Here is a 24460-nt window from a genome sequence, read left to right on the forward strand (position 1 = left end):
TAAGAATGTAGATGCTTATAAAATGCATGATATGAATGTTTTTGTACTCCATAAAAAAATTATGGCAGAAAAGCTAAACTGTCCGATACCTCCCGACATTCCCCTACCTATTCCCCGAAAGCCGAATGCCGATTGTATCTAACTGCAGTTTTGTGTTCCTTGTACCTAATGTGAATATTAAGTGTTGATTAGCAGTCATATGTAACATTGCAATTTGGCTCTTGGCACTTAGGTTCATATACTCCTGATTTTCAAAAATTGTCATTTTTCTTTGGGTTGCAATTGTTAATATTTTTCAATGTGTTATTGGTTCTAAGGGTAATTTTAAACTTTGATTTTCGAGTACGTTAGCTATCTTGTACGAAATTTTGTTCACGAAGGTAAGTACTGCATATTTATTGTTTCCGGATGTGGTTTTCTCTGTGTTTTATTCCGTGTTTTTCGTTGTGGTTCTGAATTCTGTCTACTCTGTTGGACTCCCCCTTTCGATGGGATTATTCATAAAGATATATAGGTTTCATCCACCAAAAGTGTTAAATTAGGCAAATTCATCGGTGTGCGAGTTGAAAGTGACCAATACACATATATAAAGAGAAGGTCGTGCGTTCGTACCCCTCTGTCTATAGCCCTGATGATGATTATTGCCCGTTATTGCCTATTTTCGTACTTCGCAAATACTGAAGTGTGTACTGTAAAGATTAGATGGTGGGTGACATGCAGAGTCAAGCCACAGCTTACGCAGTACAGTGGTACAGTTCCTTTGTCGTTGATTGTCTATGCACTATTCCTAAACAAGCGTTTATGCTTGCCTACTGTGCTTTTGTTCACATGCCAAGAGAATTAAATTTGTTTCCTACGCATAACCTAATGACATCAATATAATGTACTTTATACACACAACATAATTTACTTCGTTTCCTCATCATAATGCAATGCACTTATTAGAATGGGAAATTAGGCACAATAAAATTATTGAAAGTTTGTGTCTGTTTTGATACGCGTCCTTTCCCTGCAAGCAGCTACAGAGCGCATGAGCTGGAGTGCTGCTCATTGAGCCGAATAGTGCCCGAACTAGAGCACGTGCAATGAGCTAGAAATCCTCCAGGGCCGACTAGAGTGGTTCACACGTTAGAGAGCTGGCTTGCTCGTCCTAAGTTGACAGGTTCGATCCCAACCCAGGTAGATGGTATTTGAGGGTGCTCATATTCGTCAGCCTTTTGTCGGAATATTTACCAGCGTGCACAAAATTTTCGACGCCGCAGCATCTCTGAAAATCATAAAAGTAGTTTGTGAGGATTAAAACCATTTTTTTCCTTTTTTCCAATGGTTTAACCTCGCACTAACACTTCGAAGGTTTTGGCGACGCCCGGATAGGAAAGGGCTAGGGTTGGCAAGGCAACGGCTGTGGCTTTAATTAAGTTACAACTCCTAACATTTGCCTGATATGAAAATGGGAACCCACGGTAAACCACCTTCAGGATTGAAGACGATGGGATTCGAGACCACCTTCTCCCGAATACAAACTCACAGCTACTCGATCCGAACCTTACAGCCAATTCGCTCTACAGATGCTCTAGGGACCATGATCTACGCTTGAAAGTTAATGTGCTAGAACGATAGTGAGGGAGTTAATTCCTGAGACAAGAATTCAGTTCAACTCTACAAGGGGCAATACAGTCTAGCAGATCAGATCAGTAGGAGACCTTGTGATAGAGATATCTCCTACAAATGAGCACCGCAGTCCTTCTCTTCACACCTTACATACACGATTCGCGCCAAATTTCTTTGGCACAGTTCCTTGTATACACACGACTATATATACTTCCTACTAACCCACTACTCGTTTAAAACATGCATGTTCTGGGTGGAAGGTGCTCCCAGTAGTATCATATATGAATGTGAGGAGTATTGTTGCAAACCGTGTTATGTCCAAAGAACAGAATTTTACAGGAACAGCAAAAGACTAATTGCTAGGAAACAATGCAAGTGAAGTGTAACAACTTTTGGCGTGCATCAAGGATCCGCTGAAAATGAAATCACTTCAAAATTAGCGTCAGTGAAAATTGTGAAAACGTTCTGGACATAACACGTTTCCATCCACTCAATATGGTAATCGGGTTGTAACTATAATATGGGGACATTCCTGTGCAATTAAGAACAAACCACTCTTGTTATAACATGCATTTCATAATGCAAGTTTATAAGGAAGTAAAGTGCAAAATCGCACTGTATTTGTTGACTAGCTTGAGGGTACACTCTTTCCTTGACAAACTTCAAATTCTGTTTATGCCTCCAAGCAGTCACATACCTCTCTATTGACAATTTGCTCATTGTCAACAACAGCAGTTCCTGCACGAATAATAAGCGAACAAAGCTCTAAATCCTTTTTGTGTCTCCAGTTGCCTCCGAACCGTTTCTTTAAGATATTTTTCACGCCATTAATCTTCGCTTCATTCACTCTGCTGGTCGCTTAAATTTATAATGAGCTTGACACAAGTTTCATCGTTTTTCCTCGTTTCAGGATGGGCACGATCGGTCGTCAAACCGATAGATGGACTCCATTTTAAATCTCACAGCCACCCTTCCAACTTTTTCATACTTCTTAAGTATAACCCGCTTCATTTCATTAATTCCGTCTAATTTCATGAAATATTCACTCAGTGACTTGGGATCCTTCATATATCAGCCTTCTCCTAAACAATGAACTTCTCCCACTGACTGATAAATATTTTGATAGTCCCGAGGTGTCAACAGCTCAGAGTATTTTCGGCGCTGTTTCTTAACAACACCGTAATCTCTGTCTGTAGGTAGGAATGAATGGCTCCTGACAGGGAAAAAAATGAAACTTTCTTTAACTGCTGAGGAGCTTTCCTAAGTAGGCAAAATGCTAGTACATGAATCACGTGCATGGTTTTTTTTTTTTTTTTTTTTTTTTTTTTTTTTTTTTTTTTTTTTTTTGGCCACCACAACCGTCAGGGAAACGTTTCAGCGTCGATTTTGCTGGAGTGAATGTAATTTTTTCCAGGAAAATATAAAGATATCAAGCGACTTCAACTGGGGTCTGACAGACCTCGTTATCTGTCCAGATATAAAAATGAGAGGGGATTGTCTTTTGGAGTATGTAATGCGAAATGCGTACCGGTAGTAACTTCTTTGCCGCGACCAGTAAGCTGCATTGATGGATAATTTTGATAGTGGCTGTATTTTCTGCATGTCGAAACATATGCTAATGGATCCTTCTGGATTTTCGAGCATTGGTCTGTGGAATGATTTAACTCTGAGTTTGTGACCACCTAGCTCAGTGATGAAATTATCTTTCTCTTACCCTGTTGCAATAACTAAATTTTGCCGCATTTCAAGACAATAACTACAAGTATCTTTGGCAGGAGTTCCAAATCCTAGGTTGAATTTTGTATGAAATATATCGGAAAACCTATTTATTGACTTGCAATTCCTGCAGCATACTTGTATTGGATATTCAGAACAGTTTTTAATGGTTAGTTCCGATGAAAGATACAGCCTTTGGCTTTTCTCCCTCGAATAGTGACTTTCCTTGGCCTTTAGATTAGAAACGAAAGCAATTACTTTCTCCCTCGTTGCTGCAAATTTATCTTTAGTAATGGTATTCAGTCTTCTCTGCCCAAACCCAAACAATGTAGCATACACTGGAATCTGGTAAGTTACAACCATAAATGTAGGCGTCCTCTTGTCTTGCTCAGCTTTGTTGTGAGTGGCATATACTCTCTGTTGTATGGAGGGTGGGGAAGAAAGTGAGGAGAAGTGTAGAGGGAAAAAAGAATAAAATGAATGGATGGTTTGATGAAGACTGTAGGAGAAAACGTGAGGTTGTAATGAGAGCCCTAGCGGAGTTTAGGAAGGAGGGTACGCAAGAAAAAAGGAAGGAATATTGTAAATTGAGAAGGGAATATAAAGAGGTATTGAATGAGAAGAAGAGAGGATGGAAGGAGGCGGAAGCTGAAAAAATAAATATATATTGCAGAGAGAAGAAATTTGAGAGGATTTGGGAGTCAATAAACAAGATCAGAAGAACGAAACCGGAGGGGAAGGGAGATAAAATAGGAGAAAACGAGTGGGTTAGGCATTTTAAAAGGCTTTTAGAAGGGGAGAGGAAATTGGGTAGAGAAATAGACAAGTCACAAATTGGAAGGGAACTGGAAGTAGGCATTACAATATTGGATGGGGAGATAACAAGGCAGGAGGTAATTACAGTATTAAAAAATGCTAGACCCAAGGCTGCAGGAGGTGTGAATGGTATTTCCAATAGTGTATGGAAAGAGGTAGGGGCAAATGAACCGATGTTGAGAGGGATTGTGAAATTCTTTAATAGGTTGCTGGAAACGGGGAAATTTCCTAGAGAATGGAGGATGGGGGTATTATGCCCTATTTATAAAAATAAAGGAGCTAGTAGTGATCCAAACAACTATAGAGGAATTACACTCCTAGACTCGCTGTCAAAGGTGTACACAGGGGTTTTGGCGAATAGGATAACAAATTGGGCGGAACAGTACGGTAGGATATCTCAGTTCCAAAATGGATTTAGGAAAGGATGTAATACAGTTGATAATGTTTGGATTCTGGACACTTTGATTACAAAGTATGTGAGGATAGCAGGGCGTAAATTATTTATAGCAGCGATTGACTTAGAAAAAGCCTTTGATACGGTCAGTAGGGAGGCGCTATTTTTGAGATTAGGGGAGGTTGGAATGTCGAAAAAAATGAGGGTGGCAATTGAAACTATTTATGAGGAAGTGTTTGTGATGATTAAATTGCAGGATGGAAGGTTGAGTAAGTGTTTTGAATCGAAAAGCGGGGTGAGACAGGGATGTAAGCTATCCCCGATATTATTTATATTATTTATAAATAATATTTTAGAGGGTCATGGTGGAGATGCATGGCATTGCCCTTGGGTAGGGAAAATGGAGGTTCCGGGGTTGCTATTCGCGGATGACCTATTGATTTTGGCTTTGACGGCAAATGGTTTGCAAAAAGGGTTGGACAAGGTAGTTGAATATACTAGGAAATGGTCTCTCAGAGTAAATGTAAGAAAGACTCAGATATTGGTGTGTAGGAAAAGGGGTGGGAGAAAGAATAAGGAAGTCTGGAGGCTGGAGCAGGAAGAAATTAAACCAGGGGGAAAAATTGAGTACCTAGGTGTAATAATTAGTAAGAATGCTTCTTGGAAAAATCAGTGTAAGAAGGCAAAACTTAAAGGAAGAGGAGCGCTTGCGGTAGTAGGGGCATTAGAAAAGAAATTTCCAGACGTTAAATACAAAATTCAGAAAACGGTGTTTAAATCACTGGTAATGGGCAAAATGCTATTTGGGGTTGAAGTATGGGGAATGGAGGAAGATAGGAGTGAACTAAACCAGGTGGTGGCAAAATTTAGCAAGATCATGATGGACCTACCGAATTGTACAGCCAATGCCGGGGCCAGATTAGTCTGTAAAGAATCGATAGAGGTTGAAATAGCTAAGAGGGTGTTCAAGTACTGGATTAGATTGGAGGAAGGGAAGGGTGGGGCGTTAGTACAAGAAACGTTTAATTTTCAGAAAAGTATGACGAATGAAGGTTACTGGGTGAATAAGTGCAAAAAATGGTTACAAAAGATTGGAGTGGGGGTATATGGAGAGGTCTGGGGGGATGGTAGGAATAAATGGGTATGGGAAAGGATAAAGGGAAGACTACTAGATATGGAAAGACAGAGCTTAATAGGGGAATGTAGAGAGAGAGTCTCTTTATCAGTTTTAAATAAATTGGTGGAAGTAATAAACCCGAAAACGGAGTTTGAGGGTAGAAGGGATAAGAGAGGTTTGTATTGGTGGTTATTGGGTGTTCCGAGGAATAGGGGTTGGGTAGGTAGTGAGAATAGGGATAGATGTGTGTTATGTGGAGAGAAGTGGGAGGACCTGCATATTTTTAATCAATGCCGACCTTTGGCGGAGATAAAGATCAAACTACTAAGTAAGAAGGAGCTGCATATGGTAGGGGAAAGCTATAAGATAACATCTTGGTTATGTAGAGAGTGGGAGAAAGGAACGAATATAACGAAATTCTTAAATGTGGCCAGAGCTATATTTATAAAGAAATTGAGGGAGTAACAGGGGTTGTGCAGATAATGTGGTTTGTGCTGAGGGAGAAAGGGGGAAGGCATTCTGCTCAGAGGAATGGATATCCGCCCTGAGCAAATGCGGGAAGGGTATCATGGTAATCATGATATCAGAAGAGGGGGCTTTAGTGTTAGGGGAAAGGGGGAGAGCACCTTGCCCTGTGGAAAGGTGATCCGCCCGGGGCAAAGGGAAAGCCTGAGAAAATTAGGTAAGCGTTGAGAAAAGGGGAGGTTGAGTAGGTTTGAGGGTAGTGTAAAGCTTAGTAAAAAAAAAAAAAAAAAAAAAGCGAGTTGACTGAGTGAACTAATGGACTTGGAATGGAGTACTGTCTGTTGGTGTGTAAATGAGGAGTGAAAAAAAAAAGGGATTGTTTGTGAGGAAGAAGTATAAAGAAGGTATATGTGATAGAATTGAGATAGATTAAGTGGGAATGTAGTTAAGGAGAAAATGTTGGCAGTATGGAAATTATGAAAGTAGGTAAAAAAATAAATAAAAATTAAATGGTGTAGATGCCTTGATGAAGGGTGTAAAATTGAGGGATTCTTGATGTTTATGTATTAAGTTTAATGTGTAATAGTAATTTAGATAGATTAAGGGGGACTGTAGTTAAGGAGAAAATGTTGGAAGTATAAAAATTAAGTCCAACGGTTTGAGGCAAGTGTGGTGTTGTAGATTGTGAAGACTGAGTGAACTGATGGACTTGGAATGGAAACTGTCAGTTTGTGTGTAAGTGAAAAAAAAAATGTTGATGTTTAAGTCTTAAGTTCAAGAAGGTGAGATGTAGTGGGCGGGAATAGTGCGAGAGAGGAGAAGGTGGCGTATCAAGGGAAGAGGGACGGGTTGGGGCTTGACCCAACCCAAAGAAGCTAGGCTTTAGCATGTCTGCACGGCAAGAAAAGAAAAAGAAGAGGGAAGGTAGTGAGCTGACAATGAACAGAGAAGGTGTGACGTATATAGCGGAAGTGTGTGACAAGCCATGTGATGGGTCCGGTTTCCGCCAAGCTGGCTTGGCACACATGGTAGGTAAGGAATACATTGTCAGCAGGTGTAGGTGAGAAATAAGATCAGTTCTCACGTGGCGAGGCTGGTCCCTGCGATCAACGGGTTGGTGGGCATGTATTCCATACCAGGGCTGACGCAGAGACCGGTCTACTATATATATTTTTTTTCTAGGTGGTTGGTAGGAATAGGGGAATAGGGAAATAGGGTAATTTGTAGTGCGGTGCTTCCTGCACGTTTGCCGGCTATCCGCGTGCGTGTGGGAGGACACTGAGTAGATTTAGAGGTAAATAATTTTGCTAAGTAGTTTTAGGAGAGATGTAGTGCCTAGTGTTTGTTTGTTTGTTCTTTTTGTTTCTGGGTTTCGCTCTGTCTGTCTTTATTACCTGTAAAGCCGATGGTGTATTCTAGGGTGGGTAATAAAGATATGTATGTATGTATGTATATACTCTCTGTTGAGCCTTGTTGACGCAATGTGCTGGTATGCAATAGCAAATAAATAGACGGCCTCTGTGCTGGTATGGTGGCACATATGTGATCATGTTAGGGTCCTTAATCACAATTTCTGCAAAATAAAAAGGAATACCAATAATAGAATGAAGAATGTGAACAATACGTGTTGATTTAAATAACATATGACCTGGATTCAAATAATGCACTTCATTATTATAGGCGCGTATCGTAAAACAAATTGTCATGGTTTCAGCACCTCATACGTACCTTCACTCGGATTTTAGCTGCGGTGCGTTATTTTCTTTCTTTTGTCTTTTTCGGCTCGCTCGGAATGCTCCCTATACTAATATCGCGCTCCATCTTGAGACTAAAGTGCAAGTAAGGTTGCCAAGTGTTATTGTTTGACGCCTGCATAGTAGCCAACATAAAACAACAATAACTTCCATTTTATTCAACATGACAGAATGAATCCGTTGACCTAACACGATTTGCGCCGAATGCCTTGGTGGATAACATATGGTTTTGTAACGACCGGTAGTTCTTCAGCTTAATTTTCAGTGCGGTTTGACCCAATTTGATTTAACTGCAGGAAAGAACGCACGTGAAACTGCGAACTCAATTTTGTTCAGAAGTGTACATAGCAGGGGCCGTGCGTGGTATTGTTGCAGGGTTGCACAACTCCCAATAACTTTGCACTTCATTTGACGTCTTTTCTTCTAATGTTTCAGTTTAACAAACCTAACATGTATTCGAGAACATGTTCAAATCAACCATCTTCGGTCGTTCGCTTACAAATGCTTCGTAACGGACCAAGAAACACTGCTGGCTTCGAATCAAACTCAGGGTGCTTTCCTACGGCAACTCCCTAGCAGAGAGCGCGGGGCAATGTACCTCAGCAGGGACGAGCCTAAGCCTGTATAGCATCAGGTAGCATGCTAGCCAGTATCGGTCTCAGGGAGTTGCACGAGCCTAGCAATTCCCCAAATGTCCCCGTTAGATTGCGGGGATTACTTCTTTCCTACTTTCTCTCCTCTCGCAAAGGAAATTCATTTCCATTTTATAAATTTACAAATTTCATTTACGTAGCACCGACGCAGATAGGTTTTACGGCGACGATGGGATAGGAAAGGGCTAGGAGTTTGAAGGAAGCGACCGTAGCTTTAATTAAGGCACAGCCACAGCATTTGCCTGGTATGAAACTTGGAAACCGCGGAAAACAATTTTCAGGGCTTCCGACAGTGGTTTTCGAACCCACTATACCCCGAATGCAAGCTCACAGCTACGCGACCCCAACCGCACGGCCAACTTGTTGGGTAATTTATTTTCCACGCCTTACCAGACCACCCACAATATTACCAACATTTTGCTTCGATAAAAACAAAAGGACGGCAAATTTTCAATTCAAGTGAGGCAAAAGTAACTGTGCCTGGCTCAGTCCGGGGATATTTTAAGGTGTTCAAATACGTCAGCCTCGTGTCAGTAGATTTACTGCCATGTAAAAGAACTCCGGCACCTCGGCGTCTCCGAAAACCTTAAAAAGTCGTTAGTGGGACATAAAGCCAATAACGTTTTTATTAAGAGTAACTGTAGTTACAGTGTATAATTAGCCTCTTATTTTCTGGGTTGTAATTGCCAGATATATTACAGTTTTAGTAGGAATGTAGTTCATTACTCAAAGATAATAGGGTTTCTTTTTATTTCTGTAAGCTATAAAAACGTGACACTGAAAATGTTGGTGCAACACCCAGCGTCAGATGCCACCAGCCGCCACTGGTACATAGTAAGGTTTGCAACGATATTTCTCATGTGATCTTACTAAACTAAGTCCAAAATTAACAGATTTATTACGAGCCATAAACCGAGAACTAAAAGCCTAATCGATATCATACAGGAAGGTAATTTCACAAGACGTAAAATTCTGATGGAGATTGAATGACTTATTAGAAAATACACTGACTGACAGAGCAAATGCAACACCAAGAAGGAGTGGTCAGAACTTTATGCCAATTGCAGGGTAGACTGACGTCACTGAGGTATGCTCATGATGTGAAACGCGCCGCTGTGCTGCGCACGTAGCGAACGATAAATGGGACACGGCGTTGGCGAATGGCCCACTTCGTACCGTGATTTCTCAGCCGACAGTCATTGTAGAACGTGTTGTCGTGTGCCACAGGACACGTGTATAGCTAAGAATGCCAGGCCGCCGTCAACGGAGGCATTTCCAGCAGACAGACGACTTTACGAGGGGTATGGTGATCGGGCTGAGAAGGGCAGGTTGGTCGCTTCGTCAAATCGCAGCCGATACCCATAGGGATGTGTCCACGGTGCAGCACCTGTGGCGAAGATGGTTGGCGCAGGGACATGTGGCACGTGCGAGGGGTCCAGGCGCAGCCCGATTGACGTCAGCACGCGAGGATCGGCGCATCCGCCGCCAAGCGGTGGCAGCCCCGCACGCCACGTCAACCGCCATTCTTCAGCATGTGCAAGACACCCTGGCTGTTCCAATATCGACCAGAACAATTTCCCGTCGATTGGTTGAAGGAGGCCTGCACTCCCGGCGTCCGCTCAGAAGACTACTATTGACTCCACAGCATAGACGTGCACGCCTGGCATGGTGCCGGGCTAGAGCGACTTGGATGAGGGAATGGCGGAACGTCGTGTTCTCCGATGAGTCACGCTTCTGTTCTGTCAGTGATAGTCACCGCAGACGAGTGTGGCGTCGGAGTGGAGAAAGTCAAATCCGGCAGTAACTGTGGAGCGCCCTACCGCTAGACAACGCGGCATCATGGTTTGGGGCGCTATTGCGTATGATTCCACGTCACCTCTAGTGCGTATTCAAGGCACGTTAAATGCCCACCGCTACGTGCAGCATGTGCTGCGGCCGGTGGCACTCCCGTACCTTCAGGGGCTGCCCAATGCTCTGTTTCAGCAGGATAATGCCCGCCCACACACTGCTCGCATCTCCCAACAGGCTCTACGAGGTGTACAGATGCTTCCGTGGCCAGCGTACTCTCCGGATCTCTCACCAATCGAACACGTGTGGGATCTCATTGGACGCCGTTTGCAAACTCTGCCCCAGCCTCGTACGGACGACTAACTGTGGCAAATGGTTGACAGAGAATGGAGAACCATCCCTCAGGACACCATCCGCACTCTTATTGACTCTGTACCTCGACGTGTTTCTGCGTGCATCGCCGCTCGCGGTGGTCCTACATCCTACTGAGTCGATGCCGTGCGCATTGTGTAACCTGCATATCGGTTTGAAATAAACATCAATTATTCATCCGTGCCGTCTCTGTTTTTTCCCCAACTTTCATCCCTTTCGAACCACTCCTCCTTGGTGTTGCATTGTCACTGTCAGTCAGTGTACATATTGCCACTTACATGGTTGTATACAATTTTGGTAGGATACTTTCTAACTATAGATGTACAAATACTCGAATATAAAAAATCTTGGGTCAAAAACAGTGTTGCCAACTTAGCGGATTTTCCGCTAAATTTGGCGGAATTAGAAGACTGTCGGAGGAGAAATATGCCATTTAGCGGACAGCGGATTTTTTGGCGGAATTCTAGATTTACTACAGCGGAATTTAGAGTTTTATCCATTTTACCTTTTTTTAAATGTACTCCAGTCTGTCTCTGGGCTATTCCGTATTTCTTGTCAGGAGCTAGCAGTCGCATGAGCAAAACATGTTATTTGGATTTGATGTTATGAGATCGTGGTATCATAAATTTGTAATGCGTGGGGAAAGGTTACTTATCTCTTAGTTTTGCCGGGCTGAGTGGCTTAGACGGTTAAGGCGCTGGCCTTCTGACCCCAACTTGGCAGGTTCGATTCTGGCTCAGTCCGGTGGTATTTGAAGGTGCTCAAATACGTCAGCCCCGTGTCGGTAGATTTACTGGCACGTAAAAGAACTCCTGCGGGACTAAATTCCGGCACCTCGGCGTCTCCGAAAACCGTAAAAGAGTAGTTAGTGGGACGTAAAACAAATAACATTATTTTTTCTAATATCTTTTAGTTGACGAATGACGACAGATAATGAAACTGGGAGAGAGTAGCATTTATATTTATGCTATGAAGGAAGACCGTTTAATGAACTGGCCTGTTCTGTGTGTGGCCCTTGAGGTAGGGAATTCACCTAATTTGCACCCGGCACTAAAACGCCTACAAGTTTTAGCTCGCCGGCTCGCAGGCAGGGGGTTAATCCCAGTAGAACTCACAGATCAGGTGAGTACAGACATTTACTATTATTATTATTATTATTATTATTATTATTATTATTATTATTATTATTATTATTATTATTATTATGTGCGTATGGACCCAATGGATCACACAAAGCTCTAACGATTCTGTTTTCTGAGTTGCCAAACTGCTCTCATCCTTTCTCCGTAGATCCTTTTTCGTTCTTCTGTCCACTTTGCTCCAGTCTTCTTTTTCACTTCGTTCTCTGGTTGCACTTTTTATCCATTAAATTTTTTCCTATAGAGGTTTCTATCCGCGGTGTCAATTGAGTTCATCTGGTCTTTTTCTAGATCCTTCTTCACTTCCATTACCCATGGAATATTTTTTGGATGTTTTACGTAGATGAGAATCTTGTTTGTCAGTCTACTTGCCGGCAGTCTGCGGACGTGCCCATAACATTTCAGACGTCTTTTGCGGATGTCTGCTACAATGTTGGAAAGCTCTTCTGTCACTTTGCGTGACCTCAGTCTATATACATCTTCTGTTTTTCGGGCGCCAAGAATATTCCTCAGATTATTATTATTATTATTATTATTATTATTATTATTATTATTATTATTATTATTATTATTATTATTATTATTATTATTATTGCCCATTATTTGAGATCGGATTTCTTGGCGGAATTTTAGCAGATTTTTAGTAGTATTTAGCGGATCTTGAAAATATAAGATGGCAACACTGGTCAAAAAACAAGAAAACGAAATAATAATAATAATAATAATAATAATAATAATAATAATAATAATAATAATAATAATAATAATAATAATAATAATAATAATAATAATAATAATAATAATTGGTTTTCCGTGGTTTCCCATTTTCACACCAGGCAAATGCTGGGGCTGTACCTTAATTAAGGCCACGGCCGCTTCCCTCCCACTCCTAGCCCTTTCGTGTCCCATCGTCGCCGTAAGACCTATCTGTGTCGGTGCGACGTAAAACAACTAGCAAAATAATAATAATAATAATAATAATAATAATAATAATAATAATAATAATAATAATAATAATAATAATTGTACCGGGCGGTACACCTCCACGCCGCTTATTTAAAATTTGCGCCAGTTGAAACTCCTCGGCTGGAGGAAGTCTGAACTTTATCTACGGTATTAATTTTCTACTTTCTCAGAAGATGTCACTACCTGGAAATTTTGGAGTTTTTGAACTGTGTCATTTTCGACGTAATTTTGTTTTGCTTCTAGAGGACACTACTGAAGATCAACAATAGTGCACCCTAGTGCGGAGTGAAAGAACTGTTTTTTTTTTTTTTTTTTTTTGGAGAAAATTTAATTTCAAAAGTTTGTTCTTTGCTAAATTTCCTTCAGTCATTGTTTAAGTTGGCAATATTAACCCTTTCTTTCCCCTTGTTTTGAATTTAGCCAATCCCGAATTTCTTAAATTAATTTTCCACCAATGATGTGTTTCTTCTTCATCTTGTGTAGGGGTTTTCTTTAACCACCAATGAAAGATTGTGGGCGGGTGTTTTCCTTCCTAAAACGCCTCGAACTTTCCGCGAGAGTATATAAACTGCTGATTTTAGGGTCTCTGCGCCACTTCTGTTCCATCTTTTCGTGTGTAAAGTACATAGCAGGGGGCGGGAAGCGCCTCTTTCTTCGGCGGCAGTCAACAACCAGGTAATGGCCGATTAATTACTTCTTTTCTTGCTTGCTCAGCAGTTTAACTCTCGGGGCGGGTCCGAAGTTTTTCCATTATGTAACCTTCCTTAAAATGTAAAGAAACTTGTATCTAGTCTATCTTTTAAACTACATATTGGGATAGAGAGTGCTTAACCCTCTCGAGCTCCCACTCATATTGTTTTGAGGTGAACTTATTTTCTCAACCTATTCTTCCTTAACATTAGGTAAAATTGTTTCTTTCTAAAGTCACCTCTTTAGTATGGGATTAGCCCTTGCATTTGTGGCCTAGAGCCAGATTAGGTCTTAAAAGCAAATGTATTAGGAGTGCAGTTCGCCTCCTCTCAACTTGGTATTTTAGAGGTCATGTAATTATCCTTTTATCGCTTAATAGACCTCAGTAGGTTGGGTATTTTACCCCTGTGCTTACGTCCTTAGAGGACAGCTTGAAAGTAGAGTTAGGTGTGGCCTTGTGATAGGCTCAAAATTTTGAGAGCGGATCGCTCTTTTGCAATTTGTTTCTGCGTGCCTCTAGGAGGTATTACTGTGTAATTCGGAGCAAGTGCTCCTTGGGCATGATTGGGGTTTTCTGCCCCTTTGCTAAACCTTATGTACATGTAAATTCGGGCTAACTGCTCGAGAATTGAAAGTTCGGGGCCCGAAGCCCAAAACTTGTAAATACTATTGTTGCTCTTTGTTGCCTTGCTACTCTGTACCTGCCATTCTTGTTATTTCTGAGTTTGAAAAGAAAATATAACCTTGTTAAATTTTAAATTAATTTTACTTTCGTAGCTTGAGACCTGTTCACCACCCCGCACCTTCTTTCACCTCTAACTACCACAAAAACACGGTAACAAGTGGTAGCAGAGCGTGGTTGAATGGGTCTTAATTTAGCCCCTTTTGACGGCTAAACATTGTTTTGTTCCGAACTCTAACAATTTTCTCAGTTGCTGGAATTTTTGGAGTTTTTCAAAATTGTTCTGTCATCATGCCCGGCCCTCGCGATGTTCTCCATCTTAACTATTTGCGCAAAGAGGAGTTGATCTATGAGTTAACTATCAGAAATGTGCAATCTGGAGGCACGGTTGCAGTAGACACAAATAAGCTTAGAGAGTCCCTTGATTTGCCCATTTCCATCCCCACCTTGGGAGAGAAAGAAATTGACGACTCTCTTTCCACGATCGTCGAGAATATTACTGGGCTAGCATCTGTAGTTAGTTTTTTTGATGAAAATGATCCTTCTCCTAATCAAATTAAGCGTGTGCAAGCCAGGCTGTTTCATTTTTCAAATAGAGTTAACGATCTGTTGTCTCTAAAGTTGAATGACGTTCAGAAGAAGGAAGCTAGTACGCTGCTTGAAAATATTTCTGAATTATCTAGCAAGGTCACTCAATTGTTAACTGGGGAGGTTCCTCCCAAAAGCGATCTACCCACCACAGTGAATGTAGGTAGCGAGGAAGAGCCTCCTAAGGGAGAAGTAAATAGGAAAACCATCGCTGCTCAAACAACCTCTGCCCCACTGGACGAGTCTGAACGCCGTAACTCATTAAATAATGTACGTTCTGAATTAACTTCCTTGCCACTGAAACCTTTACCTACTATGTCACCCGGGTTCAGCAGTTTGCCTCATCCATTGGCAATGTTGCTCAGAGGTATCTCTAAGTTTTCCGTTAATACCACCAGTGAAGTAATTTCCTTTTTAAGATTTTTAGTTGAATTTCAGGATCATGCTCTTGTGTTTTCTCTTTCTCCATGTCAAATTTTGCAAATTATCTATCCCTATGCAATTGGCATTCTCTCTGATAAAATAGTAAGAGCCATTGCCGAGCAATCATCTATTGAGGATTTCCACGCCCACTTGCTAGCTAACTTCATCCCGGCTAGGGCCAGGTCCTCCCTTATTCAGAAGTACTATTATCGTGTACAGCGTTTGGATGAAAACTTGGCAGACTTTATCCAAGATATTAAATTCTATACTAGGGTGTTTGCTCTTCATTTTCCTGAAGACCAGATTGTACAGGCTATTGTAGAAGGAATTTCACCATCCTATAGGTCATATTTGAAGCATTGGCCGTTTCAGCGGAAGGGGTTAGATACGCCGATTCCTTGCGTGTCGCGAAAGAACCCCCACGTTCCTTTAGTAATGCTCGGCCTCCACCTCGCCGATCAGTCACTCCTCGTAAATGTTACGCTTGCGGGTCGCCTGACCATCTGCGGAACAAGTGTCCATTGGTCAAATCTAGTAGGGCAAATAATGGAGCTGGTTCATCACAAGGCTGTTTTAAATGTGGGGCTTTCTCACATATCGCCAAGAATTGCCCAAATTCAAATAGCACCCCCTCCTGCTCAACTTCCGGTGTAAATTCCACCAATGCCAATAATAAAAAATGACGAGTGGCTTCGGCTGAGTCGACTAATCCTTCTTCCCGAGGCTCAGCCCCTGGTAAACAGGTCGAAAATTCAGGGAACGATCAGTCTTCAAATTCATCTTTTGAATGCCCTAAAGAGTGTCTTAGGATTGCGGCGGATACCCCCGCACCGGTCCCCTTTCTCAAAGTTGAGGTAAATAACGAATCTATAACAGCTCTATTAGATTCAGGCAGTGTTTGTTCTATTATTTCGGCCGAATGGTATGCAAAATTGAAATCTGTTTGTAAACTACCTGACTATGACTCATCTCCTGTTCAATATGTTTCGGCTAATTCATCCCCATTAGAAATTCTAGGTTCTTTACAGGTCAAAATTCGTATTTTTAAATTTACATGGAAAATCAAATTGTTTGTGGCCAAGCACTTGTCTTGCCCCATTATAGTGGGAGCTGACTTCATTTCCTACACTGGTCTTGTGCTCGATCTCCAGAGTAGGTCGTGCTCTTTCAAATTTGCGTTTAATTGTAAAATCCCATTATTGAAATGCAATTCTGTATCATGTTCATATATTTCGCCTACCCAGGATGAGATGTTGTTAGACCTTAGACATCTACCTGAGGAGCAGGCTGATAGTATTCGTAAGTTGTGTCAGTCGTTTCCAGAGGTGTTCTCTGATACTCTTGGTGTTACTGACCTTATCGAATACAAAATTGAGGTCACGGATTCGATTCCTGTCCGTTTTCCACCTTATAGGCTATCTCCACCTAAAATGAAGGCTCTGAAAGAAATCATCGATCAGATGTTGAAGGATGGTATTATTAGGCCCTCTAAGTCGGCGTATTCGTCGCCTATTTTTCTAGTCCCGAAACCCCAGGGGGGCTTCAGGCCTGTCATTGATTATAGGGCTCTTAATCGGAAGGTGGTGTTACAATCTGTGCCCCTTCCCGACCTTCATTCTTGTTTTTCATGGTTCCGTAAGGCCAAGTTCTTCACCATCTTGGACTTGAATCAAGCCTACAATCAAATTCCTCTAGCCGAAGAGTCTAAACATCTTACAGCGTTTGCCACGGACTGGAATTTATACGAATACAACCGCGTGCCTTTCGGGCTCCCCACGGGAGCAGCTGTACTCACTAGGCTGCTAGATAGGGTCTTCTCCGACATCAAATTTGAGTACTTATACCACTACTTGGATGATGTCGTCGTATTTTCAGAGACTTTTGAAGAACATCTAGATCATCTGCGAGAAGTTCTCGACCGCCTTCGTAAGGCTGGGTTAACTGTCAAGTTGTCCAAGGTTGCCTTTATAAGCCCTCTATGTCATTCCTAGGGCATATTGTGTCACCTGATGGTGTGGCAGTCGATCATTCTAGAACACAGGCCATCCGTGATTTTAAACCCCCTAAGGATATCAAAGGTATCGCCAGGTTCATTGGAATGGTGAATTTCTTCAGGAAGTTCATTCCTAACTTTGCTAATAGAGCGGCGCCCTTGAACCTTCTTCGTAGGAAAGGCATCAAATTCGCGTGGGGACCTTCTCAACAAGCCGCCTTTGAAGATCTTAAATTAGCTCTCTGTAATGCCCCTGTACTTGCTATGCCTGATTTGTCGAAGAAATTCATTGTCCAAACCGACGCGTCGTCGTCAGCAGTAGCTGCAGTCCTTCTTCAAGAGACTGAACTAGGGAGGCGACCCATCGCCTATGCATCTAGGACCTTGTCGGCTCAAGAAGCCAAGTATTCTATCTATGAGCTCGAAGGTTTGGCAGTCTTATTTGCCTTAGAAAAGTTCCGTCTCTATCATGAACATGTCAAATTCGACCTGGAGACAGATAATCAAGCCTTAAGCTGGGTCTTAGGTAGGCCGCGTCGTACTGGCCGCATAGCCCGTTGGGCCATCCGTATTTCTGCCTTCCAATTCGATGTCAGGCATATCCGAGGCACCGAAAATGTTGTTGCTGATGGACTCAGCCGAATGTTTTCCAACGACGTCGAGACCCACGAACCGGTCGACAGTTCATCACCTCCCGAGTCCATACTATCTGGTGTTACTGCCATCTTAACAGATGCTCCCATGCTTTTTAGGGATATCGAGAAATACCAACGTGAAGATCCGACGCTGGCTCCGATAATGGAAACCCTTTCTTCTGGGGAACAAGTTATCCCTTATGTTCTGAGGAATGGTGTTCTATGTTGCCCTTCGAGGCATGATAAGATGATGAAGGTTGTCGTTCCAGCTGTTCTTGTGCCTATGATCTTCAAGTACTATCATGAGACCCCATTAGGGGGGCATCTTGGAATCTTTAAAACTCGTGAAAAGATTCGTGAAAGGTTCATCTGGAAGGGTATGGACGGTGAAATCCGTGAACTTGTAAAAGCTTGTAAATCTTGTTTGCTCAGTAAACCCACCATGTCCACCAAGGTAGGCCTTTTGTCTTCACATCAAGCGTCGCGCCCCATGGAACGCCTGTATATTGATTATGTAGGACCCTTCCCCCAGTCTAAGGGAAATGCTAACAAGTTTATCTTTGTATGCGTAGATGGCTTTACTAGATTTTCCTGGTTATTTCCGACTAAGCTGGCTACCGCTCAGTCCACCATTACTTGCCTAAATTCTATTTTTGCTTCTTTTGGTCCGTGCCAATATATTGTGTCTGATAATGCTAAGGCGTTCACATCAAATCTTTTTCGTAAATTCTGTTTTGACTTGTCCATCTCTCATGTAACTACTTCTGCTTATTACCCTCAACCATCTCTGGCTGAACGGTTTAATCGTAATCTCAGGTCCGCGCTTATTGCCTATCATCATGAAGATCATTCCAGGTGGGACACGTCCCTGCATTGGTTAGCTTTTGCTTTGAATTCGGCGGTTCATGAATCTCACAAGTTTACTCCAGCTTCTTTGATGTTCAAGTTCGTTCCCAACACGCCGCTCTCTAACCTCTGGTCTCTGAGTGACATTCTACCCGAGACAATAGATCCGGATAATATTAAAGATCTTTGGAAGAAGGCTAAAGCCAATCTTAAAGTCTCTCATGAAAAGGTTATGGAAAGATATGATCGTGGACGGAGACCCACCCATTTGAAGGTAGGTGACCAGGTGATGGTCAAGAATTTTGTTCCCGCGGGCAAGCTTGCCCCCAGATTTCATGGGCCGTGTATCATTCTAGATTTCCTTACGCCGGTCACATTATTATTAAGCAATCCAGCCACCGAGAGGATATTTAGGGTTCACCTGTCACAGGTGAAACCGGTGTAATTTCTGGGTTAACTTGCTTCATATAATCGTGAAAGGAATATGAAGGTTATATTTTTTTTGAGTTTTCACTTTTAAGGCATTCTGCCCCTTCTATAATATTTTGTTTCATATGTAAGTTTTTGTAAACCTTCCCCGCACGGTTAAACTGCCATCCTATCCTTGCCACGGCCATTACCACGCTCCCGTCTCCTGCTCCACTACACACAGTGGCTCGCATCTGAAATGAATTTCTGCACGCCGCTGGCCCCTCAACCTCTCCACAAAGCCTGTGCCCTCAAAAAATGATGATGGTTCAACAATTTTGCCGCCTAGCTTTAATGTTTCAGCGCCCCCGCAGCCGCGCGGCGCCGTGCTGCGACTGGGATAGAGGAAGGGCCCCCTCTTCCCCAGCGAGGACGACATGTGCACGGCGAGCCGGAGCCCTCCTCCCGGCCAAGGCTGATGTGCGGCGCACGACCTGCTACTGGCCCGCAGCCTGTATATGTTCACCGCGGGCGCGGCGTGCTTCAACACCTCCACTCCTCTCATAGTGCGGGCGAGCGGTATCTCAGGGTACTTGAGGGGTCCGAGCGGCCTCCTCTGGACACAAGCTGCAGCGGCCGGTCTGGCCATCCAATTTAATTAACTACATGGACAATTACTATCAGCAATTACTACACCTGAGAATTCAACAACAATATCTGGTGGACTTAGAAAATGTTTCCTCAACTTTAAAACTAAAGTTTTCCTTCTCAATTCAACCTTCTACAAACATTAAGACAGTACTTCCGCTGTTACTACAAGAATTTTTGAAACTGAATCAAACCAAATTTCAACCATTTCGATAAATGCTTCTGCAATCAATCTTCATATCCACATCATAACTTGGACCTTGTTTTCAAACAAATTTCATGTGTCACCCCTGGAGGAACCTTTGGGGGGGGAGGTCTGTACCGGGCGGTACACCTCCACGCCGCTTATTTAAAATTTGCGCCAGTTGAAACTCCTCGAATGGAGGAAGTCTGAACTTTATCTACGGTATTAATTTTCTACTTTCTCAGAAGATGTCACTACCTGGAAATTTTGGAGGTTTTGAACTGTGTCATTTTCGACGTAATTTTGTTTTGCTTGTAGTAAGAAGTGTGAACTTTCTCTTCTAGAGGACACTACTGAAGATCAACAATAGTGCACCCTAGTGCGGAGTGAAAGAACTGGTTTTTTTTTTTTTTTTTGGAGAAAATTTAATTTCAAAAGTTTGTTCTTTGCTAAATTTCCTTCAGTCATTGTTTAAGTTGGCAATATTAACCCTTTCTTTCCCCTTGTTTTGAATTTAGCCAGTCCCGAATTTCTTAAATTAATTTTCCACCAATGATGTGTTTCTTCTTCATCTTGTGTAGGGGTTTTCTTTAACCACCAATGAAAGATTGTGGGCGGGTGTTTTCCTTCCTAAAACGCCTCGAACTTTCCGCGAGAGTATATAAACTGCTGATTTTAGGGTCTCTGCGCCACTTCTGTTCCATCTTTTCGTGTGTAAAGTACATAGCAGGGGGCGGGAAGCGCCTCCTTCTTCGGCGGCAGTCAACAACCAGGTAATGGCCGATTAATTACTTCTTTTCTTGCTTGCTCAGCAGTTTAACTCTCGGGGCGGGTCCGAAGTTTTCCATTATGTAATCTTCCTTAAAATGTAAAGAAACTTGTATCTAGTCTATCTTTTAAACTACATATTGGGATAGAGAGTGCTTAACCCTCTCGAGCTCCCACTCATATTGTTTTGAGGTGAACTTATTTTCTCAACCTATTCTTCCTTAACATTAGGTAAAATTGTTTCTTTCTAAAGTCACCTCTTTAGTAAGGGATTAGCCCTTGCATTTGTGGCCTAGAGCCAGATTAGGTCTTAAAAGCAAATGTATTAGGAGTGCAGTTCGCCTCCTCTCAACTTGGTATTTTAGAGGTCATGTAATTATCCTTTTATCGCTTAATAGACCTCAGTAGGTTGGGTATTTTACCCCTGTGCTTACGTCCTTAGAGGACAGCTTGAAAGTAGAGTTAGGTGTGGCCTTGTGATAGGCTCAAAACTTTGAGAGCGGATCGCTCTTTTGCAATTTGTTTCTGCGTGCCTCTAGGAGGTATTACTGTGTAATTCGGAGCAAGTGCTCCTTGGGCATGATTGGGGTTTTCTTCCCCTTTGCTAAACCTTATGTACATGTAAATTCGGGCTAACTGCTCGAGAATAGGAAGTTCTGGGCCCGAAGCCCAAAACTTGTAAATACTATTGTTGCTCTTTGTTGCCTTGCTACTCTGTACCTGTCATTCTTGTTATTTCTGAGTTTGAAAAGAAAATATAACCTTGTTAAATTTTAAATTAATTTTACTTTCGTAGCTTGAGACCTGTTCACCACCCCGCACCTTCTTTCACCTCTAACTACCACAAAAACACGGTAACAATAATAATAATAATAATAATTTATGGACACAAGTAGTAAAATGATGACAAATGCCATTCTACTGTATAGGCCTATTACATTGTGCTGAGCGCTTTAAACAACGTACCGTAGTGTGTGTTAAATCGGATTGCGTTACATGAAAGGCTCAATTACCTACGTTTCAGAGGTACTGTGAATGTAGCTTCGTGTCTCTCCGACGTCCATCATCACTCAGTCTTTAGCTGAATAACTATACGTTAACGTAGGCCTTATGTTGTCCCCCATCGTGACGGGGTGTGTTCTTAATCTCGGCCTGGTCCTCTCTCTCCATCTAAAGACAATCAATCAAGTCAATCACTACTGATCTGCATTTAGGGCACTCGCCTAGTTGGCAGATTCCCTATCTGTTGTTTTCCTAGCCTTTTCTTAAATGATTTTAAACAAATTGGAAATTTATCAAACATCTTCCTTGGTAAGTTATTCCAATCCCTAACTCCCCTTCCTATAAACTAATATTTGCCCCAATTTCTCCTCTTGAATTCCAACTTTATCTTAATATTGTGATCTTTCCTACTTTTAAAGACACCACTCAAATGTATTCGTCTACTAACGTCGTTCCACGCCATCTCTCTACTGACAGCTCGAATCATACCGCTTAGTTGAGCAGCTCGTCTCCTTTCTTCCAAGTCTTCCCTGTCCAAACTTTGCAATATTTTTGTAACGCTACTCTTTTGTCGCAAATCACCCAGAACAAACCGAGATGCTTTTCTTTGGATTTTTTCCAGTTCTCGAATCAAGTACAGCAGTTCACTTTGGACATGGAAAAACATTTTGGCGGATTCTGGCTTCATATATCTATTACTTGTGAATATTATACTTCTTTTAATTTTCCATTGGCTTAACACATAGATTATTTTCGGCGGCGAAAGGATTAGGAATGAGAAGGTAGTGAGGTACAGTCCCAGCACCTGCCAATTGTGAAACGGGAGGCCACGAATAAACATCTTCAGGGATGATGAAGGTGGGGTTCGAACACACAAACTCCCGAATGCAAGGTCACAGCTACGTGACCCAAACCGCGTAGTTAACTCGTTCGGTAATCATATTTTTAAAATAGTTCTATTACGGGAATGATGTTACTCTCTTAGGTATTAACTCTCAATATTGTCACTTCCCCGAGAAGATTATGCATTCCATCTTTCTCTTTAGACCATGCAATACTGGTTCGTAATCCATTGCTGATATTGGAGATTCTACTCCAAGACAGGCTTGTCCGAAGTTACACAGCCAAGTTTCATCGCCGTTCCTCCATATGTATAAATCATTTTGACAATCCCTGTGAAATTAATTCAACTGGGATATATATATAATAACGTAGTTTTTAATGGAATAAGGTGTATATGTGGATTTTGACTGTTTCTATTAACGAGCCCAACTTTCTTAATTCTTCCAGCTCCGTGAAGACTTCGATTGCGGAAAGGAGATCGTGTTTGGAGAAGATACTTGCCCGCACGACGTGGCGACGCTGCTCAAAGAGTTCTTTCGAGATCTACCTGAGCCTCTGCTATCACGGGACCTCTATCATGCATTCATGCAGACCCAGAGTAAGCACAATTTACTTTATATTTCCATATGTAATACTATCATAATAGTAGTATACTGTATATTTCCCAGTCATTTACGAACCACTAGTTCCCTCTTTCCACTTCAAGTTACTGTCACACCAGTCAGCTAGTCCGTGAAGAACAGCTGCAACGCATTTAGAATGCCTCACTCCTCCAGTAAAGTTAATTCAGGAAATAAATGAGATGAAATTTTCAGTGTCAAAAGTACTACTAGTTCTCAAGAACAGGATGGTTAAGTAGAAATTTGCAAATTTCGATGCTAGTTAGGTTTATTAAAGGCTATACGCGATAATCTCACATTGTATGGGTGTTTCTTCGCTAGTAATATAAAAAAATTCCTCTGAAAGGAAGTAAGACGTACAGGAATGGAAAAGTTGCAAGGTAAACATTTGAAAACTTAGAAAAGATATTTTACGGGTGAACTTTGGGAGTAAATTGAAACATTAGATTAGAATATGGAAAATCTATGTAGAGAGTAATAAACGTAGAAAAGGAGATAAATAGAAGAAATGAAGTTATATTGTTCAAAATTTAACTCAATTATTAGTGAAAGTAAATCGTTATTTTAAGCGATTGGACCCATACACCATGAGGGTTACATTAATTTTACTGTTACCATAGCAGCAAGTCCCGACTGTGATGCCAATATCCAAGGCCGAATCCTGGTCGAAGAGTTTTGGGGATGCAGTTCGGATGATCAGGTAAATATGACTTTTTGACATTTCTTACATACCCACAGTTCTTATCTTTATATTTAGAAGTCAGCTTCAGGATCTGTGGACATGGTCAGCCTTTTTTTAATGATTTCATTCTTGTCACTAGATCTATTAGTTGTTCTGGAAAAGGATTTCAGTATTAAGCCATTAATCACACAGATTTTTTCTGCACCATGGATACAGCAGCCTTCCAGTTCATGCACGAACAATGTGTCGAATCTGAAATATAGGCTACTACCCAAAACTTTCAATCCTCAACAACGATAAACACTCCTCTGAAAGCCATGCGCTTAGCAACATCCACTTTGCTTAGCAAGTCAATCTGTTCTTCTGGCAAGCTACTCAAGTTCTTCTGGCAATAGTTTACAAAACATAAGAAGATCATTAGGATTAAAGACTCTCTTCACTTGTCATCGCATTAAAGTCCAATATTTCTTACTGTAGTTCATCTGGTTCACCGAGTGAGTTGGCCGTGCAGTTAGGGACGCGCAGTTGTGAACTTGCATTCGGGAGTTAGTGGATTCGAACCCCATTGTTGGCAGCCCTGAAGATGGTTTTCCGTGGTGTCCCATTTTCACACCAGGCAAATGCTGGGGCTGTAAATTATTTAAGGCCTAGGCCGCT

At 41.8% G+C, this 24460-nt stretch overlaps 1 protein-coding gene across 2 annotated transcripts in view; it reads left to right on the plus strand.

Annotated features, from left to right (window-relative positions):
• Positions 1-24460, plus strand: part of LOC136864546 (uncharacterized) — a 628768-nt gene that overhangs the window by 366862 nt on the left and 237446 nt on the right. For both annotated transcript variants that reach the window (XM_067141666.2, XM_067141667.2), the window contains exon 6: positions 22949-23099. In XM_067141666.2, coding sequence (XP_066997767.2) covers positions 22949-23099 — 151 coding nt within the window. The remainder of the gene's footprint in view (positions 1-22948; positions 23100-24460) is intronic.

This window comes from Anabrus simplex, chromosome 2 (assembly GCF_040414725.1).
Source record: "Anabrus simplex isolate iqAnaSimp1 chromosome 2, ASM4041472v1, whole genome shotgun sequence".
NCBI lineage: Eukaryota > Metazoa > Arthropoda > Insecta > Orthoptera > Tettigoniidae > Anabrus > Anabrus simplex.